This window comes from Procambarus clarkii, chromosome 71 (genome assembly GCF_040958095.1).
Source record: "Procambarus clarkii isolate CNS0578487 chromosome 71, FALCON_Pclarkii_2.0, whole genome shotgun sequence".
Taxonomy (NCBI): Eukaryota; Metazoa; Arthropoda; class Malacostraca; order Decapoda; family Cambaridae; genus Procambarus; species Procambarus clarkii.
In genome coordinates this window covers 14,450,963-14,478,635 of record NC_091220.1, presented here as the reverse complement: position 1 = coordinate 14,478,635, position 27,673 = coordinate 14,450,963, and the positions used below count along the sequence as shown (strand labels likewise).

Here is a 27,673-nt window from a genome sequence, read left to right as displayed (position 1 = left end):
TTTATTCAAATATTCTGTATTTGAAATGTTCAATTAAAGCAAGTACATAAAAATCACTAGTTACAGTGGCCAGCTACAAAGTCAGGAATACAAAAATTTTCACCTTAAACACTAACCATTACTCGTCTACCAATCTATTAGAGCTCTGTAATTCCAACATATCAATATTAACTTTGTAACTCTTGTAAATATATATTTTCAGAATATAACCCCGAAAAATAATAATAATAAGCAAATAATAAAATAGGAATCTGAAGTCACCAAATATCAATACTATACAATGATATTGTCCACTGAGTGATGATTGATACAACAGCTTTATGATCTATTATCACGCTACATCCATATATATACATACATCATACAGTAGGTATTCATACGCAGCTGAAAAAGTATTATTAAAATGCAGAATATGGGATTAAAGATCCACTTAAGTAGTATACTATACACAAGTTTTATGTTGTTAGAGAACTTTGATGTCTATTTGCACTATTCCCGATAAACACACACACACCTGTTGATTGACAGTTGAGAGGCGGGACCGATGCCAGAGCTCAACCCCCGCAAGGACAACTAGGCGAGTACGTACGTACACACCAACCCGTTCTCGCAAATTTAATAAGTCAATATTGACTTATTAGTTGCGTGCATAGGTGACATGTTTTCAGGTCGGTGTTTTCTATGAAGCTTTTCAAGGGAAACTTATGTTAAGTATGTCACCTATGCACATATTTAATAAGTCAATATTGACTTATTAAATTTGCGAGAACGGGTTGTACACACACACACACACACACCCACACCAAAGAATAAAAAAAACACGCGATTCTATTACGCTTAAATATTCATATATATGGAGTTTTCAAAAGGAATAATTTTGCCTTCTGAAGTCCCATAGTTTCTCAAGTTATTAATAATGTAGTTTATGGTCAAAAATAAAAATTTTGCAATATTTTTATTAGAATAAAATCTAGCCTCATCTATTAAATGTATGTGCGCAAACACACACATATGTATACATATATTTAAAAATAATTTAAAATTTTCTGAACATATAAATATAAACGAACCAACATTTGCTGTTTATTTGTACTCAATCTCATTATAACAAGAGTAAAACAAGCTATATTTTCTCCAATTCTAAATTTCTTCAAGACTATGTAGTCCTGAAAATTTCAGTAATGAAATAAATGCTATATATCGTTTAAGCTTCACTTTAAAATCTCTAGTGTCTTACTGAAAATCCTAGTCAAATTTATTACATTACTTTCCTTAGTTTGAAAAAAATATATAAAAGGATCCAATAATTATCCCCATTTCATAACTTTAATGGTATTCCAATTACTAACAATTTAATATTAATGTAGCACTTGGTAATCTTTATGCCATAAACTAACAGTTCTCCAGTATTGTCAAATATTAGTTGCGATTACTACACTTGCACAACGAAATTGTAAATTTATGTAGTATTACATCGCTCAGACATCCTCACCCACTTCCTAGAGCAATGTTCAATTTCCCATCTCATTTTTTACTCTTCAAAATGGGCAAAGCCTAGCTGTCACAGCTAGGCTTTGCCGAATTCACTACCTTTCATGTACCCAATCTATGTCTCTTTCTCTCTCTCACTCACACACCTCACACTCTTGCTTCAGACTGCCTCCCAGCTACCACAAACTACGCACTAACCAGCTATTCAGCCTCAATCTGAGAGACAATACATGGTTTCTCCAAGGAAGTAACCTTAGCAAAGGCTCTTGTCGCCGCCTGCTCCCCGTGGCCATTGACCTCATGATTCCTGCCCGAGTAACTATCAAAAGTCATGCCATTGCTGTGGCCGTTGATGGCGTGGTAGTGACGCTTGCAGAAAGCAGAGATGCGATTACAGGCTTCCCTCAATTGCTCCAAGGGCACTGTTAGGACCAGTCTCACGTAGTTTGGGTAGTCGAAGCACTGTCAGGTTAAGAAGATTGGTTTATTACTTGTTTAGCCGTCACAAAATATACATAACTATGATGGTTAGACAAAACTGAATAGGCTTTAATAGGCTTTGCCCTGAACAGCAGACGTCTGTAAAACATCAAAATCCAGTTAGTTTATTGCAAGAGTCTGATTGAGCCTTGTAAGTTATAACTTTTTTGTTCAATTCATCGATAAGCCAAGATAATGTTATTATTCACGATACCGTAAATGTGTAATTATTCACGTTGCAACTTACCTTGCCAGGGAGACAGAAGACTGATTCCTCATTGATCAGTTTCTCTACAAGCTCGAGGTCATTGGAAAACTTGTGGAAGCCTGACATGTCGACGCCAACCTGGTGACGGAGGATTTTGGTTAGTCGCGGCCCAATGATGCTACATGTGTGTAACATGAGATGCAAACAGGTGCTCAAAAACCTGGGAAATGACTTGCAAGGTGAAATGAGTTTCAGAGCGACGGTCGAATTTTTATTCCCCACGCAATTACAGGCCGGTGCAGAGACTGCCTCACTTCTTGCACTATTGGTACTCGATCCCCAATGGTCCAAGTAGTTGGGCACTGTTCCTTCACTCCATTTCCTTATCAACATCCATTCTAAGTGTTATATAGTCATGTACGCTTCGCGCTGTCTTCTGATATTTACCTCGCCTTACCTCCTCTCACATTTAGAGTTCTAGAGCTAACAATATGAGGCTCTGAGGCTAATTCTCATGTCCTTGCTAGTGGATTCTTATGCTAGTGGAGACCGTCGCTCCACTTATACTGGATAGTAGAGCGACGGTCTCCCATCATGCAGGTCTGCGTTCAATCCCCGACCGTCCAAGTGATTGGACAACATTCCTTCCTTCTCCCCCCCCCGTCCCATCCCAAATCCTTATCCACCCGTAATATGTCGTAATATATATTACTACTACATAGCACCCTTCCAGGTGCTTCATAGTCTTAATGACTTGGCGCTTTCCCCTAAAAATTCCCTTCACCTTCCATTTTCCCAATGGAGCCTAAACGCTCTTCATGTGTCCTCTTTAGCAACAAAGCTGAATAAACTCCTAACTGAAAAAAAATAAAAATAAATACCTATGTTAACCAAGTTCAGGAAATTGTCAAAATAACTATATATAGCCCTTTATCTCAAAAACCGCAAATTATATCCAAATGTTGGTATTATCTTATGTTGCACACATAAAATTTCCTTTAAAACTGGCAACATTACAGTGAAATCGAAAAAATTACAGATATAGTAAAATTAACAAAAAATAACAAAAATTAGAGATGGGCGCCATCTTGATGACGTCAGTATACGAAACAATATATGGAGTGGCACTAGATATAATTATTCATCTACAAGCGAGTTAATAAAATGACAATAAAACTACGAAGCACGTTTATCATAGATGTTCTCCCATACTATGTATAATGAAGACTTGATAAAACAGTGTAAAGCCTACATTCTAGTCTTGCTTCACTGGAGTTCCCTGAGAACTCCGTACAGAAGCTTGTGCTGGAGAGAAGGGAAAGGAAAAGGTGGAAAGGTGGACAAGAAGGAAAGAGTAGATGAAGGGAAGGAAGAGAATTATCAGTGGGGGGGGGGAAAGCGCCAAGCCATTACGACTATATAAGAGAAGGGAGGGAGTGATTAGGATGTTTGATGTTTACGTTAGCTATTGCACGTAGCCTCGTGTCCATCTGCATACTTGTCTCCCGGTTACTACATCCTTCAAGGCCGCCACTCTCCCGCATACGCACGTACGTCCTCGCGGCCCAGCGGACAAAGCTCGGAATTCGTAATCCAAAGGATCCCAGGTTCGATTCCTGGTCGACTCTAACAAATTAAGTTTATCTCGCCTAATGCATCTATTCACCTAGCAGTAAATAGGAACCTAGGAGTTAGACAACACCTACGGGCTGCATCCTGGGGTTGTGTTGAGTGGGAGTGCTGGGGATAGCAACCTTTCCCAAAGTTGATGGGGTTCAACTATTCGATTTAGAAGTAATCACAGCCAACTGAATAATAGACAAGTCCGCTGTGTTTGTTGACATCAAGGAAGCTTTTTGATCAGGTTCAAGGGATTGTGATCCTAGACGAGTTTGCAGGGTGTCCAAGGGCCGTTGAAAAAAAATATTACTACCAACCGCATGACGAGTTAAAGAGATGCAAGCTTGTAGATGGTTTAAATAAACCTCTTACTAACTTTTCTTCGGTAATTAACCAGCTAGAAGGATATGCCATATGTATGGTAAATACTGAAGAGATTGGCGGTGGTTTAATGTTTGTAAAAGGAGCAGTTACAGCGACAGTTTGGGGCTGCTTATAGTATCGTGGGAAAGTCAAGATGGAGTGCAGCCTAGGACATGGGCCGAACTGCGTCCGATTTATACAAGTGCAAATTTCCACTCGTTACTTACCGGCCAACACTTTCATTATACTACTGGTGGTATGTTCAGCGACTTCGGCCATTACCCATTTGTATTGGGTTGTTTGAGCTGTAAGGACAGAATTGATTAAATGAACCGAGGGTTAAGGGATAACGTCCAAGTGTATGTCTCCGTCAGAGGCTGTAGGTCTACAACTTCTGGGAGGAGTTCATAGGCCTCCTTCAGGTATATAATTGCCTTTAATTCATACTGCTGCCTATGTGGAGTATTGAAAGTAGATTAAATGTAGGATAGGCAGTGAAAATGTTGTTACAACAGTTGGCATTGATTAATAAAGTGTTGTAGTTATTAATCCTCTTTCTGAGGACTGGTGGAGGCTTCGTAGATTGTACTTCTGGACATTTTATATTGGGATTATGTTTCCTGGGGGCTGGGCCTAGCGAAGCTCAACCTGCGGGCTTGCCTTTTGTATAGTAACTTACTATTGGGCTAACCCATTAATATCAGATGGACCAAACTAATATATTTTGTACCGAGTAAAACCCATTAAAAACCGAGTTGGAACAGCAAGCACGGGGTCCAAGGGAAGGATTCGTGTGCGGATTAAAGATTACCAAAATTAAGAAAGCCAAGATTCTATTTCACGCCTCAGTCTTCGTAATACTTATGAAACTTGGTACTACAGTGTGTGTTAAGTCCTACGCACATCATTAAGATGTGGGTCAACATCTTTGCTAAAAATAAAAGTATATTTCCTCTTTTCACAAACAATGGTCCCAAACTTTTTTGGGGGGAAGCTTACTTATTTTCTAATAAAAAACCCTTAAGGGTGTTCGCGACCCATCGCTTGCGAATACACAAGACAGAAGCGTACTCCCACCAAAAAAAAAAAAAATGGGACCTGAAATTTAATTAACATGTATTTAATGCGTTTACCTCATCAGTATCCTGGGCTTGTCGACTGTGGCAAAGGAAAGAGGGAAATGATCAATTCATATGGACATTGAAGTGTCCATAAATACTCTGAAAGCCATGTCCTCGAATTGTCGCGGGATTATATCGCAGTATATAATATATACTATATTGAAATCTGTGTCAACAGCTTTTGTACACTCCGTCATAGCCTATGTCAGTCCAGTTCTATGCAAATGTACCTCGAGCTATGTAAAATATTTGAAAGCATACACAATGTAGTCCAGGCGTGTTGCTACTAAGTTCATGCATCTTTAGAAAATTACTATAGCGGCATGATATGAAAGACAAACAATGATGGCTCTGGTAATATTTATAAATACAGGAATAGTGCACACGTACGTACTAGGCTTAGGAATATCACTTTTTCAAAACTCAAAAGTACGGATTGAGAATCATTCATATATCTAGAAAAAAAACAAGCGATCTTCCAAAACCAGAAACCTGTTTTTCAGTCTTAAAAAGGTCAGGCAGTAAAAGGGAACAGTCTCAGAAATCAAGAGAAGTGAAAATGCCATCCAATCAAGGAAGGGTGATCAAGTTCCAGTAGATTATGTCTCATGTTTGAACTTGGCGAAAAAGGACGGGCGGAGAGATAGGTTGGCTGTCGTATGCGCAAACGAAAGCAATGTAGAATATTTCATCCTCAAGACCGTTCTACAAATGAGGAATCATCCTCATTTCAGTGTGGAGAGGGGAGGGGGTGCGGGGAAGGAAGGAATTATCTGGAGAAGCACCAAGCCATTATGACTATCTAGCGGGAGGTTATTGATAAAAGAGGTACAAGTCATGCATAATGTACACACTAGGCTGGGCGAAACGTTTCTGGGCGTTCGCGACTTTTGTACAACTTTATCATACAATTTCTGGAACATTAGCATAGAAATCTATACTAAAATTATCTTTTTCATATGAATGAATTCATAAAATAAAAATATAATGGTGGTCAAGGGAGAGAAGTTATAATAAAAATTCGTCATGGATGCCCAAATGTGGATGAAAGTCAAGCAATCTGCAGAAGAAAAGCGTGGCCTGGAGCGCCACGTGACGCATGATGGAGCTCATCTTCAAGGTGATCCTCGCCTTACTATAGTATTCATTTTATTTGCTTTACTGCTGAATACATCCTAAAAGAATGCTGCTACGGAGATCGTTTCCACATTAGAAACATCTGATACGGCCACAGTGTAACATATCCAAATTTGAGTTGAGAAAACAGACTAACATGAATGTTTTCTTGAAAAGATTCCACTCCCCTGCCCACCTTCCGTTTGATAATCTGTTAGAGCCAGTTCAAAGCCTCCCCATGTTCCTCAGAGAACAGTTGACGCCATGAGAGGCAAAACAGCGTCAGGAGGGTAGAAATAACCTAAGCTACTCACACCTTTTGTTATGCATTCTAATATGTCAATAGGCTTCCTTGAACTTGAACCCTGCGGGGTTTTCTTCCTATTGGGGACTGTGGGGTGGGTGTGGGTCAAGGAAGGCCATTTATATCCGCCAATGACGATACGAGCGATCTGTGGCTCAATGACGCTGCTCAACTACCTTTCCCCTTCGAGGCAAAATTGAAAGCCTGATGAAATTTGAGTGATACGATATCATAAGCATTATCAACGATAAATTTACTTTTGTATAAAAATCATACGATGCAACCTTTATACAAGGCCTAAATACGGATGTTTCTATACAAGTTCGTATGCATAGGAAGTACAGTGGATGACTTGCTACGAATTCCTTAAACATCTGCTTCTGCTTAAGGCCCCCAGGTCTTCCTGCTGCTGCTGCTGCTCCATGCACTCACCCTCCCCCCCCTACTCCACGCCCTCACACACCCCTGATTCCCACCAATCACAGCCGTCTCTGGGGAGCCGGAGCCAATGAGAGTGAGGGCGGGCATCACACTACCACGTGACGCGTGACAGTGCGTGTGTACCTTCGTCTCTTCAAGGTGAGTCTCGCTCTAGACAGACATTTTATTTGCCTTTCTGCTGAAGGCAACATGTTCTCGCTGGTTAGCGAGAAATATCACAATTTAGAATTCTCACTCGGCACGAGTAAATAGCAACGTCATTTGAAGGATAACTAAAATGATTACATACATCATTTTAGTTTGCTTCAAATTAACCATATCCTTGAAATAAATCGGCATGATGTCGTAATAAGCCGTTTATTTTAATGTGGTATCATGTCCAGGTCCATTGGATAAGTTGTATTGAAGACAAACCATTATGTGGAACACATTAGAACGGAGAAAATTAGGAAAACACTAGTTATCCTATTTTCGGATGACATTTTCTGTTAGAATATAAGCAAACAGGTGGGTTACTCAGACAAAATAATGAAGCTTTAGAAAGGCAGAATAAAGTATAACATTTGCGGTTGACGATTGATGTAACACGATGTGAAGCATTGCATTCAAAAATATATTAGTGAAATAATATATTTCAATAATATACGTTAGTAGGCAATGCGTACTTACCATCATATACATGGCTCCTTGAGGCATGACGGGGCTGAGGCCAGGCACGTCTCTCAGGAAATTATAACACATCTTGGCGTTCGTCTGAGGGGTAGAGGGCAAAGAATGCTATTAAAAATTTATATACTCTAAAGTAATCACTCCATAATATATATATACAGCCGCACGTCTTGCAAGACAAGGCGAGACTTGACCCCACACAACATTGTATATATTTATTTGTTCCGTGTTACACTCCAAGAGCGGATTTTAGCAGCTTTGAAATGGGTAAAAACAAGAATTAAGAACAGCGAGTAATGGCAAATTAGTTTAAAAGGTATCAAAGCTTTAATTAAATTTTGAATATTCGGTACTGAAGTGAAATGCAGAAAATACAATAATGTTAATTTCTCACAACAAAAGTTGTATAGAAGCAAGGCATATACGAGGTCTACGGCTCTTGCTCTGTGATATAGAAAACTGGTTTACCGAAAATGATATAATATATAAATGTAATATTTTCTCTTGTATATATATCAATATATTGTAAATGGGTGTAAATATGATCTTAATATTGTATATTATTTAATAAAGAAAAAATATATACCGTTTATGTGATATAGTTCCTTTACCAACAATTCTCCAGTGTCCCACTTAAGGCGTTTTATGATAATGAAAGATTAGGTATTACGCTGGAGTAGTGTGTGAATGAGACTAAGGTTGCCAACTGTATACTCTAGTTAAACTGATGCTACCAAACCCTTTTCTCTCCTACACTTTCCTTTCCTCCTCTTTTCTTGCTTTTTATAATGTACAAATTGTCCGTCTACTTTTGTTCGTTTGGCATTTATTTTCCATTTAAATAATTATAAAATAAATGTTTATTTAGGTAAGGTACATACATACAAGAGATTTTACAAAGAATGATGGATTTATAGATTGAGCTAGTACATACAATGCCTAAAGCCACTATTACGCAAAGCGTTTCGGGCATGAGAAACTTAAATGACTTTATCCAGGCGTTATTAGTGAAGCTCTGCCTTACATGTACTGTTCATGTTTCTCCATTTGTCTATACATTTGGCACACTACACAAAATATTTAAAGGTCTAAAAATAAGTCAAGCCTAGCCTATAATTTTCACTGACCAATCACAACAGAGATATGTCCTATGACGCCATTATCTTATCTCCACTACGTAGAACTGTATCTACAACGACAGTAAGGTTTCTTTTCTGGTTTAAACCAATGAGAAACCCGTCATACTTGTCCGTGTCGCTTCATACTCTGTTAGCTCCCACCTGTCTAACGACGGCGCCTTCTGGCCAATCACAGAAGAGAAACGCTGAAGAAAAACCTGTATTGCCCGGAGCTTGGCGGTACAATCATGCTAAGTACGGTGCAAGGCGGTAGCCAGCAAGGTATATTTGTTGTATACAAGGAAGTTGTGTGGGGTTATTTTGATATAAAATTTAGACTGCAAATCAGTGCTGTGTTTATCCTAGTCTATGGTGAACGGATCTTCCGGCGTTCGTCTCATTAGCGAAGAAGCCTGGAGTTTGGTTAGTACTTGGATGGGTGACTGCCTGAGAGCAACAGATGTTGTTGGCATATACGTCTATATTGACCGTTACTGCAGTTTGGTCACTACAGATTGGATCCGTGTTCGATTCCCTGGTACTGCGAGACTTTTTGGAACGTTTTCTTACCCTTCGATGCATCTGTTCACCTAGTAGTAAACATTTTAGTTAGGGAGTTGGCCAACTGTTGCAGGTTGCATTTCTACCAAGGACATTCGTTGGCTTTGGCCTGTAGGGGAACCTCTATCAACTTGCCAGGCTTTCTGTCCCAGACAGTAAGAAAACTCAGTATCTAAATGATGTAGATTAGTGTGCATACAAACACTACATATTACTGACCTACATATTCCGTAAGTGCGCGCTATAACCATACTGGCTGGGAGACTCATCAGGCTTCATATGGCTACTCATCAGCCGTTTTCGTGATCTGCCACTCCGTATAAAATCCAACTTTCTAGCCTAATCACATTCGTGCAAATCCAAGCAACCTAATTAACCTATCTAGACCAATGCATGGGTAAACTTAGATATTTGTAAGCAGTTCCTTTTTCACAATAGGTTGCATTTGCAACGATGGTTACCATAGCGTATAGAATGTGACCTATTAGTTGCATTTAGAAACGGGTAGAGTGAAATTGTTTTCCAACTCTCAGGGTAATCAACTTTCTGACGATATCAACTCTCGAAATCTAGAGTGCCGCCAATGGCCAATTAAGACAAACTTACTACTGAAAGTACAATAAATTTCTGAAAATGGATTACCGATTAACCGTTGTAAAATAACTATGATTTGCAGTTTTAGTTCGTGAATTTCAAAAGAATTTCGTGACATTTACACCAAACCGTAAACTTTTGTAAACATGTAAATATAGTATATTCCGAAGGGTGTTTTCGCTCTGCGTATTCTCTATCCATGACCAATTAGCGAAGGCGGTCACTACCAGATTATTGACCTTATGGGGTAATCTGATCCACGCGCTCTAGGGACAAGCCTAAGGCGGCCTGGCCCCCTAGTGTACCTGGGCCCCCTAGTGTACCTGGGGGGCCCCCTAGTGTACCTGGGGGGCCCCCTAGTGTACCTGGGGGGCCCCTTAGTGTACCTGGGCCCTAGATGTTCTAGTACCCGGTTTCCATTAAATATCGATAAATACATTCTTGTAGCAAGAGCCATAGCAGTGAAAGTGAAGGGACGACGACGTTTCGGTCCGTCCTGGACCATTCTCAAGTCGATTGTGGTCCAGGACGGACCGAAACGTCGTCATCCCTTCACTTTCTAGTGTGTGGTCTGGTCAACATACTTCAGCCTCGTTATTGTGACTCGTCGCCTCTTGAATTTCGTAATCACAAGTTGTGTTAATGATTACGAAGGCAACAATCAGGCTACACACCAGAGGGGCAACAAGCAGGCACCACACCAGAGGGGGAACAATCAGGCTACACACCAGAGGGGGAACAATCAGGCTACACACCAGAGGGGGAAGAAGCAAGCAACACACCAGAGGGGCAACAAGCAGGCTACACACCAGAGGGGCAACAAGCAGGCAACACACCAGAGGGGCAACAAGCAGGCAACACACCAGAGGGGCAACAAGCAGGCAACACACCAGAGGGGCAACAAGCAGGCTACACACCAGAGGGGCAACAAGCAGGCTACACACCAGAGGGGCAACAAGCAGGCAACACACCAGAGGGGGAAGAAGCAGGCACCACACCAGAGGGGCAACAAGCAGGCTACACACCAGAGGGGCAACAAGCAGGCAACACACCAGAGGGGCAACAAGCAGGCACCACACCAGAGGGGGAACAAGCAGGCACCACACCAGAGGGGCAACAAGCAGGCAACACACCAGAGGGGGAACAAGCAGGCAACACACCAGAGGGGCAACAAGCAGGCACCACACCAGAGGGGCAACAAGCAGGCACCACACCAGAGGGGCAACAAGCAGGCTACACACCAGAGGGGCAACAAGCAGGCACCACACCAGAGGGGCAACAAGCAGGCACCACACCAGAGGGGCAACAAGCAGGCACCACACCAGAGGGGGAACAAGCAGGCACCACACCAGAGGGGCAACAAGCAGGCAACACACCAGAGGGGGAACAAGCAGGCACCACACCAGAGGGGCAACAAGCAGGCACCACACCAGAGGGGCAACAAGCAGGCACCACACCAGAGGGGCAACAAGCAGGCACCACACCAGAGGGGCAACAAGCAGGCACCACACCAGAGGGGCAACAAGCAGGCACCACACCAGAGGGGCAACAAGCAGGCACCACACCAGAGGGGCAACAAGCAGGCACCACACCAGAGGGGCAACAAGCAGGCACCACACCAGAGGGGCAACAAGCAGGCACCACACCAGAGGGGCAACAAGCAGGCACCACACCAGAGGGGCAACAAGCAGGCACCACACCAGAGGGGCAACAAGCAGGCACCACACCAGAGGGGCAACAAGCAGGCACCACACCAGAGGGGCAACAAGCAGGCACCACACCAGAGGGGCAACAAGCAGGCACCACACCAGAGGGGCAACAAGCAGGCTACACACCAGATGGGGAAGAAGCAGGCAACACACCAGAGAATCAGAACCCACAGTGACGTACCTGGATCTGACTGACGGTGTCGGCGAAGAACTCCTTAGGAGTGTTGGCCAGGATGGCTGGCAGAGCTCCCTGCACTAGAGTGCTGCTCCCAATGATCCTCTGGCTCAGAGCTAGCAGCGCCTGGCGTACCTGCGCCAGAATGATTAACTGAGTGATAATCTGATCGATTTTGTTCATACTAACACAGTCGTAATTTAGAATGTTTGATTATAAATCGCTAGCAGTTATGGAGTTTATGATTGCAAATTGTATAGATATATTACATATTGCTTTCTGCCTGCCTACCAGCTCCTGGTTCTTTCAAGAAGGTATTATACATGACAGAAGGCAATGTGGTTGTGGTCTGAGCAGTTACCCCTTCACCGTTTTCTCTAATTCTGACGGGCGGGCGCGCACTCTCTGTTCTACCTGTCATTCTCATCTCTTGTCAGCTCTCTTCCCTTCTACCAACACGCTATTTACCTCTCCCATTTATCATTCTCCCACTCATGTCCTTCCTCACATCCTCTGTGTCCCCCCACAACCTATCCCTCGGTCGTACACCGACCGTTTCCACCCATTTCGTGTGTTCGTTCCGCCCTTCCCTCACCTCGGCGTCGAAGACATTGCCTCTGTCGCAGATGGCTATCCAGCCCAGACGCCATCCCGGGACCAGGAACCTCTTGGTGAGGCCCCCGCAGGACAACACCGGCACCTCCTCCGTCAGCGAGGCCATGGCGTGGTACTCCTCCCCCTCGAACACCTGTAGGGGAGAGGCAGTGGGAAGAGAGAGTAACGGGATCAGAACCAAAATGGCAGTAATTATAAATCATCAATTGTTGGCAACAAATAAGGCCAATTTAAGCAAAAATTGTGATTTAATCTAAAGAGCAATCACTTTATGTACAAATATGAACAATGAAAATGGGAATATAATGAAAATGGGAACAACGAGAATTGCATGTGTTAGGGCAAACCACGACAGTTTCATAAACCAGTGTTGGGATAAAATCCATTGCCCACTGAAGGCGAAACTCTGAGGAGAGCGGGAGGCAAGACCTGAGAAAGAAGTCCTTACTACTAATTCATATTGCCATTGTGAATGGCTTCCTGGAAGCAAAAATGTGCATCCATGAATTAGGCGCACGAATCTGCATCACTGAAGGCAAGAGGGTTCCTAATCATGATCCCGAGTGAAGCTCCTCTTCAGCCTGTCTCCCAGGAGAACGGCGATTCCGGTGTCCACTCCGAAGTAAGCCGTTCTCAGGACATAACACCATCCCAGACTTGTCATAACATCCCATCTGGGACGCAAATGTCCAGCCAGATGAGAAGCGAGCAGCCAGCTACCCACCCGACCCACTGGGAGGCCCCTGGGTGTTTATATCACTACACCCAAGAATGGGTGGACTGGTCAGTGGTGGCCGGACCCAGTCTGGCCAGGTCCACACTTCCTGGGAGACCCGCTCCATACAAAAAGTCACTAACGGAATATGTTGAAGGCCTCGCGAATTTGCAAATGGTACTTTGTTTACGTTAGCAAGTTTGATCAAGGCCGTCTGAGCTGAGCAGTTGAAGAACTTGTGTATACATGTATATATTTATATTTACTTGCTATTTTGGTCTACATGTTGTGTAGACCTTGGTCATATAAGGTGTTCTGCGACAGGTTAAGGGTTGTTCTATGCATATGAGAAATTAGTGATAAACTCATTTTTCCTATCTTATCTTGAGGTTATCTTGAGATGATTTCGGGGCTTAGCGTCCCCACGGGCCGGTCCTCGACTAGGCCTCCTTTTTGTTACACACCCCCAGGAAGCAGCCCGTAGCAGCTGTCTAACTCACAGGTACCTATTTACTGCTAGTTTACAGGTGCATCAGGGTGAAACACTGCCCATTTGTTTCCACCTCCGTCGGTGATCGAACCCGGAACCTTAGGATTACGAATCACGAGTGCTGTCCACTCAGCCGTCAGACCCCGTGTGTGTGTGTGTGTGTGTGTGTGTGTGTGTGTGTGTGTGTGTGTGTGTGTGTGTGTGTGTGTGTGTTTGGCGCTAAGAATATCCCTTGCAAGGAACGCTGTCTACTTGAAGGCCTCGGGTCCACGACTCTGGTACAAACAGGATTCCTCCCTCTCTCCATAACCCCTCCCCTGCCCCCCCTCCCCCCGTCCTTCCCCATTCCCACAGGGGCTCCTCTGCTCATTGACTATTCTTCTCACCCTATTCTATTCTTACCCATCTCTCTCACTCCTCCCTCCCCCCCTACCTTCCCTCCCTCACCCTCGGGAAGCTCCCCCACCCTTAGATTACACCTAAACTCGTGGGTGAAGCCTGTAACCGGGCAGCAGGTGGGCACGTGACCAGTGTGCCCACCAGCTGTACACGGGGCACCTTTTTATACCGTCAGAATTGGATAACGTACCCAGTATGACGTTATATAAATCCATGTTAAAAGTCTCCGAATATTTCGACCTCTTGAGCTATTGGCGGAGGAATTCTCGTTTTGTTCTGCTTTACAGTGAGCGTGGATGTTAAGAGCCACCGGCATCTTTAATAATAATGTTGACCAGACCACACACTAGAAGGTGAAGGGACGACGACGTTTCGGTCCGTCCTGGACCATTCTCAAGTCGATTGTCGACTTGAGAATGGTCCAGGACGGACCGAAACGTCGTCGTCCCTTCACCTTCTAGTGTGTGAACATTGCCCATCATTAACCTCGCCCGAACAGGTCAAACACGCTCCTCAAACCATCTACATGTTCCAAATTTGCTCCAAATCCCATTAAATCACAAGACCCTAAAATCCCCCTCTCTCACACAACACGACTGACATTAGCCAACCCCGGCGACCTACTCACAAAGTTCTCGTAGATCTCGTCGGCGATGATGGGGACCTTGTTCCTGGCGGCCACCTCGAGGATGGCCCGCAGGTGCTGGGCGCTGTACACGGAGCCGCACGGGTTGGACGGGTTGTTGACTACTATGGCAGCCGTGTTGTCGTCGATCATCTCCTCCAGCATGGCCAGGTCCACCTCCCAGTTCTTCTCCGGCTACAGCAGGCGCGGCAGGAGTAGGGGGAAGAGTGTTATGATCGCCAGATGACGTGGGGAAGAGGGGGTGAAGAGGGGGTGAAGAGGGGGTGAAGAGGGAGTGAAGAGGGGGGTGAAGAGGGGGGTGAAGAGGGGGGTGAAGAGGAGGGTGAAGAGGAGGGTGAAGAGGGGGGGTGAAGAGGGGGTGAAGAGGGGGAGTGAAGAGGGGGGTGAAGAGGGGGGTGAAGAGGGGGGTGAAGAGGGGGGTGAAGAGGGGGGTGAAGAGGGGGGTGAAGAGGGGGACAGTAAGAAGGGGATTTGTACTGCATGTACCCAAAATGGAATGATTGGTTAGAGGAGTGATTGGGGAGTGCAGGTGTCTATGGTACTATACACAAACAGTAGAATCATTACATTTCTCACCTAAGGAATGATTGGTCAATATTCTCTATACCAAAAAAAGGTTGAAACAATTCTCATTTCATCCCTTACTAACAGCCTTACGGATCTTACGCGATAACATACATAGCATCTTCCTTTGCAACGTCCATCCTGCACACTCTGCAAGTGATTATTCTAATGCAAGCCGGACTCACATTCACTCGAGAGCCTCACTCTTCGCACTCACCTGAAGGTCATAGTACTTGGTGCCAATGGAGAGGCACTCTGCTAAGGTCTTGTAGATGGGAAAGCCCGGACGAGGCACCAAGATGTTCTGGCCGGGAGAGCAGAGCGCGGTGATGCATAGATCAAGGGCACAGCTGCAGCCAGAGCACAACACTATGTCCTGAGGAAAAGTGAACACTGTGTTCATTGTATGTTCCGACACTGAAACCATTTCAAACTATTCCCAGGTACCAAACACGGTGAATTACCGGAATACCAAACAATCATAATCCAAAGGTGCTAACTGTGTCGCCTTGACCTTCATGACCTGGAACGGAAAAATTAACAAAAACATCACTCAAGAAGTTGAAGAATTCATCTACTTGACAAAACCAGAGCTATTGTTTGTATAGCTAAAGTATTACCAACTCCAATACTAAATCCCATTTGTAAAAACTTTCACATGAAGAGACAAAATGCCTCACTCTGCTCCTCCAACTTCTCTCATCCTCCTCCTCCAAAGACTGCACTCTTCCCGTCATTCACGACTCGAAGGTTACTCTCGGGAGAGTAATTTTCTCTTGGTCTGTAATGATAACATCTCTTTGATAGCAGGTGTGGGTTCTCCTGTCCTCGTATCACAGCCCGGGGCATCTTAGAGTTCGCTGGGGGGTTGTACAGACAAGCAGGTAGGGGGGAACAGTTAGCCAACCACCAGGGATGAATTACAGGAACACAAGAACAAGGGGGTGAAGAACAGTCAAGGAAGAATAAGTAAGCATCAATCAAGGATGAAGACTGGATGACAGACTTCGACAAGGCAACCCAAGTTCTTGGAAGATTTGGACCAACACAAGAGAAAAATTGCAAATATTATGCACTACCAATCTGCCCTCTCAAGCCCTGATGGGTTATCAGGAAGTTAAAAGCAGTGGAAACCAAACTTCTGTCACATGAACTTTTTGTAATATAATAACATTAACCCCTCCATCAAATGAAGATGTTAAAACATTAACCTTAGAAAATAAAAATATTAACATTAGAAGTGAAGCCTAAGAGGCAATAGGAGAAAGATACCATGATTGAAAGAAGATACTTAAGATGCCAACTTGAGCAAAGAGAAACAGTTAAACACTACCATAAGGTAAACACCGTGAAAGTGCAAGGTATGTAAACAGTATCACAGAGAAAGATAAGGAAGTGTGTGAGGAACTAACAATTCCAAGAGGACTTCATAACAGAGCAGAGGGAAGAGCCTCATCAGTGAGGGAGGAGTATGGAGGCACGGGAACAGTGAGGTACAAGCCAGTGTAGAGTAGTGTAAGCTAACAGCAGCCTGCTCCTGACCCCCTTAGTACAGTTGGTGTGGGGGGACAAACTAGTCGGTCCCCCACTCGTGTCCCCCTGGTGTACGAAGAGGACTATGAAGGCGAAAATAACGTCAAAAGTTGAAGATGTCACCGACATCAGAGACGTTGCCAATTATTGATGGCGCAAGGGAAGTCTGTCACGATTTTAAAGGTCGCCGCCGTCCTCCACAGGTAATGGGGTAGGAGAGAGGGGTACACCGTCACACAGGTAGTAGGGGAGAAGGTTAGAACGTCACACACAGAGGGAAATGTCGTCACGGTTTCAAACATACACACAGCCGACCTGTCCCAACCCAAACACTGAGAAACCATCCCATATACTGCTGATATTACAAAAATATGTCTCTAGAAAGTGAAAGGGACGACGACGTTTCGGTCCGTCCTGGACCATTCTCAAGTCAACTGTGTCCATTCTTAAGTCACAATCGACTTGAGAATAGTCCAGGACGGACCGAAACGTCGTCGTCCCTTCACCTTCTAGTGTGTGGTCTGGTCAACATACTTCAGCCACGTTATTGTGACTCCTCGCCTGCATAACATGCCTAATAGAACCATCAAAGTCGCTACTGGCCATCAAAAAAGGCACCAAATAATAAACTTTTGAAAAACAATGAAAAATAAACTACATATATACATTATTTCAAGGAAATACACATTGGAAAAAGAAACCCAGACCCCTGTTATCTTCCCACAACATACGGGTGTAGTGGCAGAATACTGAGACTCGAACTTACCAAAACAGGAATCAAAATTCCCTGTAAGGACAGAAGTTAGATATCACGGGACGATTTACTGGCCTGTGTACATTGTGTGATCTCAATTATAGATATTGCGAGGGATTTTCTCCGGGACGATTTGAATACAATTTTTAGACTTAACAAAAATGTGGATAAAATGCAATAAAAATGTATAAATAAACAGGTAAATCTAAAATACTCTAAATTAACTTTTTCCCATTTCTTAAAAAATCAGACTATTTTTGCGAACAATTTTTACCAGTCGTCAATTTTGTAAAAAAAAAAAAATTGTATTTTTTATTAACGAGACGACAAATCGCGGTGCTGGTGAGAAGGAGTCATGGATTACTACTAGACAAAGTAAATACTGAAGACATCTTGACAAAAAGAACGAAGTACACTGAGAAAACAAGAGAGAGACAGAGAGAGAGAGAAATATGGCTACAGAAGATGAGGTAAAGTGACAAAGGTCATTAATGATCAACAATCAACCCACCTTTGCATCAAGTTCGAGGCTACCGGGAATGGAGCAATACCTCGCGACCGCTTCTTTTGCTTCGCCAAAACCTGCAAAGACACGAGATATCACAAACAATAACACGAGATATCACAAACAAAGACACGAGATATCACAAACAATGATTTAAGAGGAACTTTCCAAGGTTCCCCGCACACTCCCCGTTACAAACTTCATATAACTCGCTAAATTAAAGACTGCTTTGTTTTATGTAACATTTTATTCCCTTGGATCATCAGAGATTTCAACACATGAACAATTTTGCTCGTTTCATATGTTTCATTAAGTGAGCTTGCATATTTAACTTAATTATTTCTACTGAAGCCCGTCCTGAGGGTAAAGTGATTTACCACAAGACCCCGAGCCCATTCTCACACCAATTGGATAGTTATCTAGAGATTCGGGATGGTCTGAAAGCTTATTATGGTTCCAATAATGGTCTACCTGTTAACTGGCGAAGTCAAACTGTCCTAAAAAAATTAATATTGTCAAGTTATAACTGTTATAAATCGTTGGTTTAAAATATAAAGTCTATGCTTAACACTTTCTTTGAAACGGTAGAATTTAGTTTTCTGTAAAGCAAATTCTAGGGGATTCTAAAATAGTTTTCCAATTTCATATTTGGGAATAATGCTTTATTAACGTAACCAAACGTAATGAAACCTAACCATGAATAGCGAGTAAATAACAGCACTAATTACGTATGGGTTATGAAGTGACTACCTCCAGGGTACCCCATCCCTCCCCTCCCCACACACACACACAGTGGTGGGGTGAGAACAGTCTGAATAGTAAGACTGTGTGTGGACACTTAAGGAGAACTTTAGAAAGATTCTCGTGAACTTTTACAATATTTAATTGGTTCCCTCTTCCACTTTCGTTCAGTTACCACTTGATAACAGTCGAGGACAAACTGAAACGTCGCCATTTTCTTTTCATGTGTGTTTGAGGGTTTTTTTTCATCTATGTTATTGTGATTTATTCTCAATATTTATAAGAATCAAAAATTCCTGGAAGCCCAGTTTGAGTATAAAGGAAATTAGGTAATCTCTAATTGCCAATTTCAACAAACAACTACTAGGGTGTATGTCATTAAATGCTATTTAATAAATTTAAAAGGTACTAGAACCATCTTCTTACCCAATTGACTAATTCCACGAGTTAATTTGACGTATTAAATATTAAACTATTGTGACGATTATCTCCTTCAAGAGAGATTGAGCCTGCTCTTCCCTCCTAAGTACGTCCATAACAACAATAACAACTAATATAGAAGATATATCCAACAAGTACAACACCAAGGTTTGCCCAGAGAGCAAACGTATTCAGCACCGGGAACACCTGCTCCACCTCCGCCACTCAAACCAGCAAACTACTTGTCCATCGCCTGCCCATCGCTGATTGGCTGGTGCCCGTCGCACCTGCTCCCTCCACCCGCCACACTAGCTGACGTCTGGGCCACCACAACCTACAGTCATCAGAATATCCCGTGCTTTCCACAAGTTAACACGTCTCATTGGTAGACTAAGCCCTGGCTTACGTGTACTAAGAGAGGTGGCAGCTTAAAGCCAATATTCCTGCATTCATATATCTCCTTGTATATTATTCACTTGTCTATTATTCACTTGTCTTAACGTAACTTTTCATTTGCCAGTGGTTATTCTTATTATTTTGTTTGATTGATTTTATGTTACAATTTTTATGTCCAATTTTATTCATGTTTTGCTTTTCTAACGTAATTAAAATCTCATTGTTAAATTTACTTGTGTTTTGTGTGTCTTCCCATTACCTTACCACAGACGAAAGTTCCAGATTTTCTCTTTTTGTTTCTTTATGTGACGAGGCCATACCCCTAGCTTTTGAAACAGCCGAACACCACCGCGTTACCGTCACACTATCAAGAAATAATTTCACCGAGTATTCTACTTCACTAAGTACCCACAGCCTATCATTAATTATTCTGAAGAATTATATATTTAACACTACTCGTTAAGAACCTTTGGGCGCTGACAACTAGTGAACTGCGATGATTGGCGAGCAGAAGTAATGGCGATAATCAAGTGTGAATAACTGAACGCAAGTATGAACGCTGTGCGTATTAGTTGTTAAGATTCGCTACCTGGCACAAAATGTTCCAAGTAGCACGGGCTATGGTGAGCCCGTAGTGGACTGTTGTGTGCGTATTAATTGCCCTAAACGCTGTATTAGTGGCTACTAGTTCAATCTAGAAATCCAACATTCCGCTTGCAACTCATTTTCTATGTATGTACTTTTACCTAAATTATAGTTATATCGTTATAAAACTAGGAGGTATAAGTGGATGCCTTACAATCAACTCGTCCTCTCGAGGGTTCAGAACGTCACTAAACTGATGTACTAAATTACCCGAACCTAACCTAACGGAGGACTCGCGAACAGAAAACGGGACCACATCAATTTTTGCGAGCTGCTTTGAGCTTCAGGACATCTTTCACTTTGGAATTTTTACGTCAAAATACGGTGTGTTATGCGAGAGGGTAGACTATACCAGTCGTACTCTAACAATACAATCACAAGTCATAGATAGATAGGGAGGGGAAGGGGTAGGGAAAAGGGAAGAATGAGGGGAAATAAGGTGGAATGAGGTTGGAGGGAAAAAGAGGGGGGGGGGGGAGCGCGCCTGAGCATATCCCGGGCATAAATAGGCATAGGAAATATTAAGACACTAAATCTCTTATATCTGGACAAGTCTGTTAAAACAGTTAAGTAAAATATTTAGCGCAAGTGGGTTCCAGTCCCCGATAAATATATATATAAATTTTTTAATCGGCGACTAGAGATTTTAATGTTTTTCTTTCTAATAATGAAGGTTTGGTTCTTGGAGTCACCTCTTTTCCCCTTTACAGCAATATCACGGTAAAGGGTTCAAAACGAGGAACCGTTGTGGTATAGCGACCATTGAGGGGACGTGATCTATCAGTAGGGTTACTTTGCATGATGAGAAACCACCACCTCTCTGCCCCTTCTTCACTCGTCTTCCCCATTCTATTGAATCCCAGCCCTCCAAACTAACCATTTCTCATCGTCGACCTACCTCACTGAAGCCAACATTCAGGACACAAACACTCATCCACGACCTAAGCAAGAAAAAAATGAGTAACACTTAACGGGCCAGCCAGAGGCTTGAGGCCCGCACGGGAATATCAGTCCCCTCAAAAAAATAAAAATAAACTATCCCTCCAACTCTTTCCCAGATTGTCTGTATCCGTCACAGTAATTCCATGAACATAAAACAGCCATTTATGGCCGTTTATGTAAACATTTCACAGCAATATATGGTTAGTACAATTGATCAAAAGTCATGACATTTATATGTATGCTAGTGGCATGTGTGTGCACGAGTGGCCAGCTAGGGCGCCCTTGGGCTTGTTGCCAAGCGTTGGTCATGAAGCACAGACGTTAGCAGCCTAGCAAACCGGTTCAGAAGGAGGAGAGGCGAGTCCTTGTACCTCTCTCTAAGACTCGTACTCCTCACCTATCAGTTCCAACTTGTACACTACGGTATGGTGGGATTTAGAAAGTTCTCAGTCTGTCTCAAACGTTCGTCTTCTAATACTATATAAAACGCTGCGCGGGCTTGGCAAAAATGTAAGTTTTACAGTTCATTCTCTTAAAATGAAGGTACAGTACTTAGTGTGTGTGGTCAAAAGTACCAGTATGTCGTGATGGACCGCCAGAAAGTAGACTTTTGCATCATTGAATTTGGACAAACTTTTTTTTCTAGTAACAAATAAAACCTAACAACCTCTCCTAGCCACCCTAGGCCTAATACAAATATGTACTATACTTGACCTAACAATATTTATGTTTGGTTTTTAGTTTTTTTTTCTGGACTATAGCAAAAAAAATTGCACAAAAAGTGGTTTCCTGGTACTCCATTACAGATCGGAACTTTCGCCCACAGTTACGAAAAATACTTTCATTCCAAGAGGATGGGTTGCATTTGACAATAATTAACTTTAAACATTGTGTTTCGTCGTGTTTTAATAATGAATCATGACCGAATTGGGTTATGCAGAAATTTTAAGTAACTTGGGGGTGAAATAGCCTAAGCTACTATCCCTTTGAGATGTATTTTTTCTTGTCTCAATAAACATACTTGAAGTAACTAGATCCGGGTGTCTCCAATATCTTCTCCCACCTCATCTCTTGCCCCTCTCATTCCCTTCTTTCCCCTCTAAGTGTGTCTGAACATACAATATTAAGCTGAAAAACTATTGAAAGACTGGAAATAAAACCCAAATTTCAGACTTAACTGGAGTCCCAAATGCAAATTTGGGTGAGGCTAGCCAGAAGCATCTGGCCTTCTCCTTGGACAGAGACAGACGCAACTTTCTATGTTATATAGATGTAAGGATTAAGATTGACTAGGCTACGTTAGGTTCTCCACTGTAAGAGCTAGGCTAAATCACGATCGGTATTGCAAGTTGGCTAGGGTAGGTTACAATTGCATGAACAATTAACCTATACCTAACCTAAGGATTGTGAACGTTTTCTTACAATCCCATTGGGTATCGTATTATTTGGAGATGGTTCAATGAGGATCCGTTGTATTTTAACCCAGAATAAAACATTTCTGCACTGAACATGCAATTTGTTTACATTTTCCTATTGTATTTATTTACCGTATTTGAGTACTACATTGTTTAGTGACGTCTTAGTTTAGAGAGCTAAAAGAACAACTGTATAACCAGCACTGGGATTAGTTTTCCAGTGCTGATTATACAATCACCATCACTGATTTACAATTATCCAGCATTCTCAGCCAAAACATGGAATAAAATTCAAAAGCTTTCACATCCTGACGCTACTCAGCTTGGTTACAAAAATTTTGGTTACAAAAGCACTCAAAGGAAAGCACTTTAAGCATAAAATTGTAGAATGTATATTCACTTGTATTAAAAGAATAGTTTGCTCACTACTCTTCTACAGCGATATGATGCGCTATGCAAACTAACAAAAAACCTACCAATTGATAACAATCTTGCTAAGACCAATATAAATCTCAACTTGATCATTTCAAATGCCTGTAGTAAAATGGGGATCCAGTACAGTGGCTACGCTCTTAATTCGCAATCTGGGAATCCCGGGTTCGATTCCAGGGCGAGACAGAAATGATTGGCCAAGTTTCCATTCACCTAATGCCTCTATTCGTCTAACAGTAAACGAGTACCAGGAAGTTAGGTCCCTGCTGTATGGTTGCATCCTGGGGAACGTCAGTCGTTCGACCTTTGAGGATCTCGATACAAGTCTAACGTGTATATATACAGGTTTCCTGTCCCCCAATAACTGAAATTATAATTTTCTAGCTAAACTGCCACACTATCCGCTACCCGAACAGTTTTAATCAAATGCCAAGGCAGAGTGTCTAGCCTAACCGCTATAGACACGGGGACTCATAATACAGAAATTCACTTAAGTTCAGACCCCGTCTCTGACGTCCTGTATATGCAAATGTCCTTGGAGGTTTATACTAGATAAGCTAATGTTTCAAATTAGAACCCATCTTGCTCCTAACCTGAATTATTTCCTTCCCGAAAAAAAACTCAAACTTGCTTTGCTGAATATCTTATTACACGGGGAACCAAGCTCTCATACGACATTTGTCTCCAAACTGCTTTTGATACAGACCACTAATCTTAGACCAACTTGCCACTTTTTGGAGTCAAGGAAAAAAAATTGACATGACTTTTTTGGGGGGTTGGGGATGGGTGGCACTTGTAAAACAGAACTGCCTCAGTTCTTTTAAAAGGGGATAAAAGTAACTTGTTTTGAGTAATTCGGTTCACCTCAGGGTGGAGTGCTTAGCCAAACACTTTCAAGTGTCCTGATGTATAAAATAATTGGCATTTCCACACTAGCTAACGAAGCCGTCATCTGGTGGGGGTAGAAATAGCCTAAGCTACTCTATCCCTTTGAGATATATTTTTTTGTCTCAATAAACATACTTGAACTTGCTGTCATCTGTTATTCTAATGTTTGTATTGTTGCAATTGCCAAAGCTCTATTGCAAGCGCTACCGAATTTTCTTGCTACTAAAAGCATTGATTGTTGTATCATCCTTTAAAATCCAGAGCTCTTCATCTCCACAAATGTTTTTCTTTTTTTACAAAGTCTACAATCAAAGCATTTAAAACCTGTAGGCAGCAAAAATACTTTGGAGTAGGTATCAGAGATATTGTAAGCGACGATCATAGATCAAAAACAATTATAACCAGTAATGTATATATCAGTGAAATGGACATCAACTAATAATAATAATAATAATAAAAAAATAACTTTGAACTAGTATACAACATCTAATGAGTACACATCTTAATATGCATTAAAATATCTTAATAAATCAATTTGCAATAATGAATTACTACAAAATTTAGTACCTGTGCATGGTCCGTATCCGTTGAATTTGCCGCTTTGGATGGCTTCGACTACAGCCTCGGTGATTTCTTTGGCTGGCTTCAGATTTCCGAACACAGTGGGGTCCCCTGGATACACAAAATTAAGTATTAACAACTTTGATCAAATAATTATATTTATATAAAATATATATTATATATGTATAAGCAGTTTCATTTCTTCCTGCTGTTTCCCAAGCCACTGGGACATACGAAGCAACCCGTCCTTGACTCAAAGTTCATTTCATCCAGAGGCCGACCCCACAGACCAATTTTCACGTTCTGTTCATTCAAAACGGGAATTTTCTCAACTATAAATTAATTTTATGATATATTAGCATACTGTGCATATATAGGCATAGGTTAGGTTAGGTGTTTAGGTTCTGATGGCGATTATTTGTATTTGTAGTACGTGGGTGAAGCATTAACTAATTTTTAAAACATGTTAAAAATTATGAATTCGTCTGGGTAGGCCGGCTGCTGCTTTGAACAGCCTAGTGTGAGGACGAGTTAGCTCGTGAAATATGGATACGTGTTGATTTTTCTCTCGTTTAAAAACAAAACAAAACATGTACTTACAATAAAGCAAGGATGCATCCTCACACAGCACAACTAAACCCTAACACAACTAACCTCAAACAAATACACACAATCAGCCTTTGCATCAACGTACAAACCCATCATCTCGTTTGGATTTTTTTTAGCTTTAATTTTATTTACAAGTTGTAGGCTAAACACTACCACGAACCAGTCCTCTGTTACCTACACAACTTAGGGTAAGTGGATGCTCCTTATATCTCCTAGCCCTCGTGTGTTGCTAGCAGGTAAAAACATTTGAACCTTTGCACCATCATTTATTGAAGTGATAGTTCAAGTTTAAGATCCTCACGTATCTTATCTTACACTTCACTTTTTTATTTAACACGCTTGGGTACACTGCCCGAGGATAGGTCGGGGTCGGCTTGTAGCCCCGATCCCCAAGGATAAGGGATCGTTTAAGATATCCACCCTGACACTGATCTATAAATTATACAGTAAAGGTCACTAAGAAAATGGAGGAACTTGCAACTCTGACTTTCAATGAAATAGAGAATAGTGAAAATATATTTATACTAATATATTAGAAAATATATACTTTTGTGATCCATTCTGAACCACAAAAGTATAAAATACAATTGTACAACCCCCTATGGCTTATAGTATACTTGTGTTAAATTAATATAATCTCCACTAAGGGGATGGTGACCGTACAACCCCATAAATAAGTAAACCCCGCTTCAGCCCTGGTCGACTTCACACAGCACCGCTCCTGTGCCAGGTAAGTCCACTACGGGCTCACCATAGCCTGTGCTACTTTGAACTTATTCCGAGTAACTGAATCTATAACATCAGCCCTGGTAACCAGTGATCACGGCTCATACAACCGTACTATACACGCTGGCCGAATTTCCATTAATCTACTCCAGCTGTGGCTCACAGCCTATTGCGTATGATTGCAAGTTTAACGAGAATGGGAACACGGCCCCTGAGCTGTGTGTCCAGAGATGGACGCATGCGCACATCTGGTGTTTCTTCAACTTACCTACCAACAGCTTGTTGTACTAGTGTGGTCATTAAGTCGAATAATAGCTTATTAACTAACCGGCAAATATAATTTTAGTCCCAAGCCTCGTCTGTATATTCATTCACCAGGAAGCGGTATATAGACACCTGTGGGTATATAATTAACGCAACATTGCAGTACTTTACTTGCCCCGCTCCTGTGGCAGGTAAGTTACGGGCTCACCATAGCCCGTGCTCCTTGGAACCTGTTCAGAGTAGCTGAATCTATAACATGCAGTACTTACCGACAGAAAGGGCGATGAGCGGCTTGTCTGGATGAGGGACGATTTGTAGGTTTTCAACGATGTGTCTGATGGGATTGAAGGTGTTCTTGGCGTAGCTGGACGAGTTGACGTTCCACGACTTTCTTGCACGCATGGTCACAAACCGCTCACTAGTTTGTTCTGTTGCAATGCTTAACGATCGTCTCCTTGCACTCAAATTGCCCCTCGAGTGTGTGTGGTAGTTGTAATGACAATACACAGGTAGCCAAGGTGTATTTAATCACTTCATGGTTTAGCAAATTTGCGAAACGAAAACAGTAGCCTAAAAAAATATCCGAAGAGTTAAAAATTTCAGGACACTTGGATCATTACAAATGGTGCTTGGTTGGTGAGAGCGGAGCAAGTTGTTGTAGGCCACACTGTTGGGTAGAGATGAGCTTGAGGACGCTGTGGGCCTCTTCACGACCACAGAGAACACCTTAGAAGCGCGAGCAGCCAGGGCAGAGTGGAGATGTACCACAGGTCAGCTAGGCATCCAGGTTGCCAGTGGTGTGGGCGTCCGGCCGAGGAGGAGCGGGGCACCTATACTCTACCAGCGACCTCCACACACCCTACCCGGCCCCCCAACGTACTATCCGGCTCCCCCCACCACCTCATTCCCCTCCCAGCATCGCCTAACGCCACTCCTCACAACTCACAATCCTGCCCCTTCCAGCACAATCATATCCCCCTCCTCACGCTTCCAAACCCCTACCAGCACTACCTTTCCCCCCTCCCCACGCCTCCAAACCCCTTTAACCCCCCTCCAAACCCCCTTACCCCCATCCCCACACCACCAAACAACCCGCAAACCTCTCATTCTTTTTTGCCTTTTTAACATACATGGACATTTATGAAACTTCCCCAGACAATGAAGGGTTGTATATTGTGTATCCAGATATCTGATACTAAAAATCCTCATCTCGTAGGATGGTTATATGTGACCAGTAGAGGATATCCTCAAGAATACGAGAGTTAATAAAGTGATTGCAAAGCTCCAGGTCTGAAGGGTCTAATAGATGGGCATTAAATAATATAGTGCATGCGATGCCCCAGTTTCTGCAGCCTCGTCACCTATAGCCTAATCCTGGCAACCACTCATATATATAAAATGGAAACTGCATTGTGGGTGTGGAGAGCTAAAAATTCTATCTAA

General features: G+C 42.5%; 1 protein-coding gene across 1 annotated transcript; it reads right to left on the bottom strand.

The window, feature by feature from the left end:
• On the bottom strand, positions 1–27,089 carry LOC123745669 (tyrosine aminotransferase). Its single transcript, XM_045726472.2, has 10 exons — positions 26,500–27,089; positions 24,638–24,742; positions 18,198–18,268; positions 15,617–15,775; positions 14,818–15,009; positions 12,566–12,718; positions 11,977–12,105; positions 7,814–7,897; positions 2,219–2,317; positions 1–1,953 (listed from the first exon to the last, which is right to left on the bottom strand). Exons 1-10 carry the CDS (start codon positions 26,630–26,632, stop codon positions 1,693–1,695), a joined length of 1,386 nt encoding a protein of 461 aa, XP_045582428.1. The 5' UTR covers positions 26,633–27,089; the 3' UTR covers positions 1–1,692.
• Between the last annotated feature and the right edge of the window lie 584 nt (positions 27,090–27,673).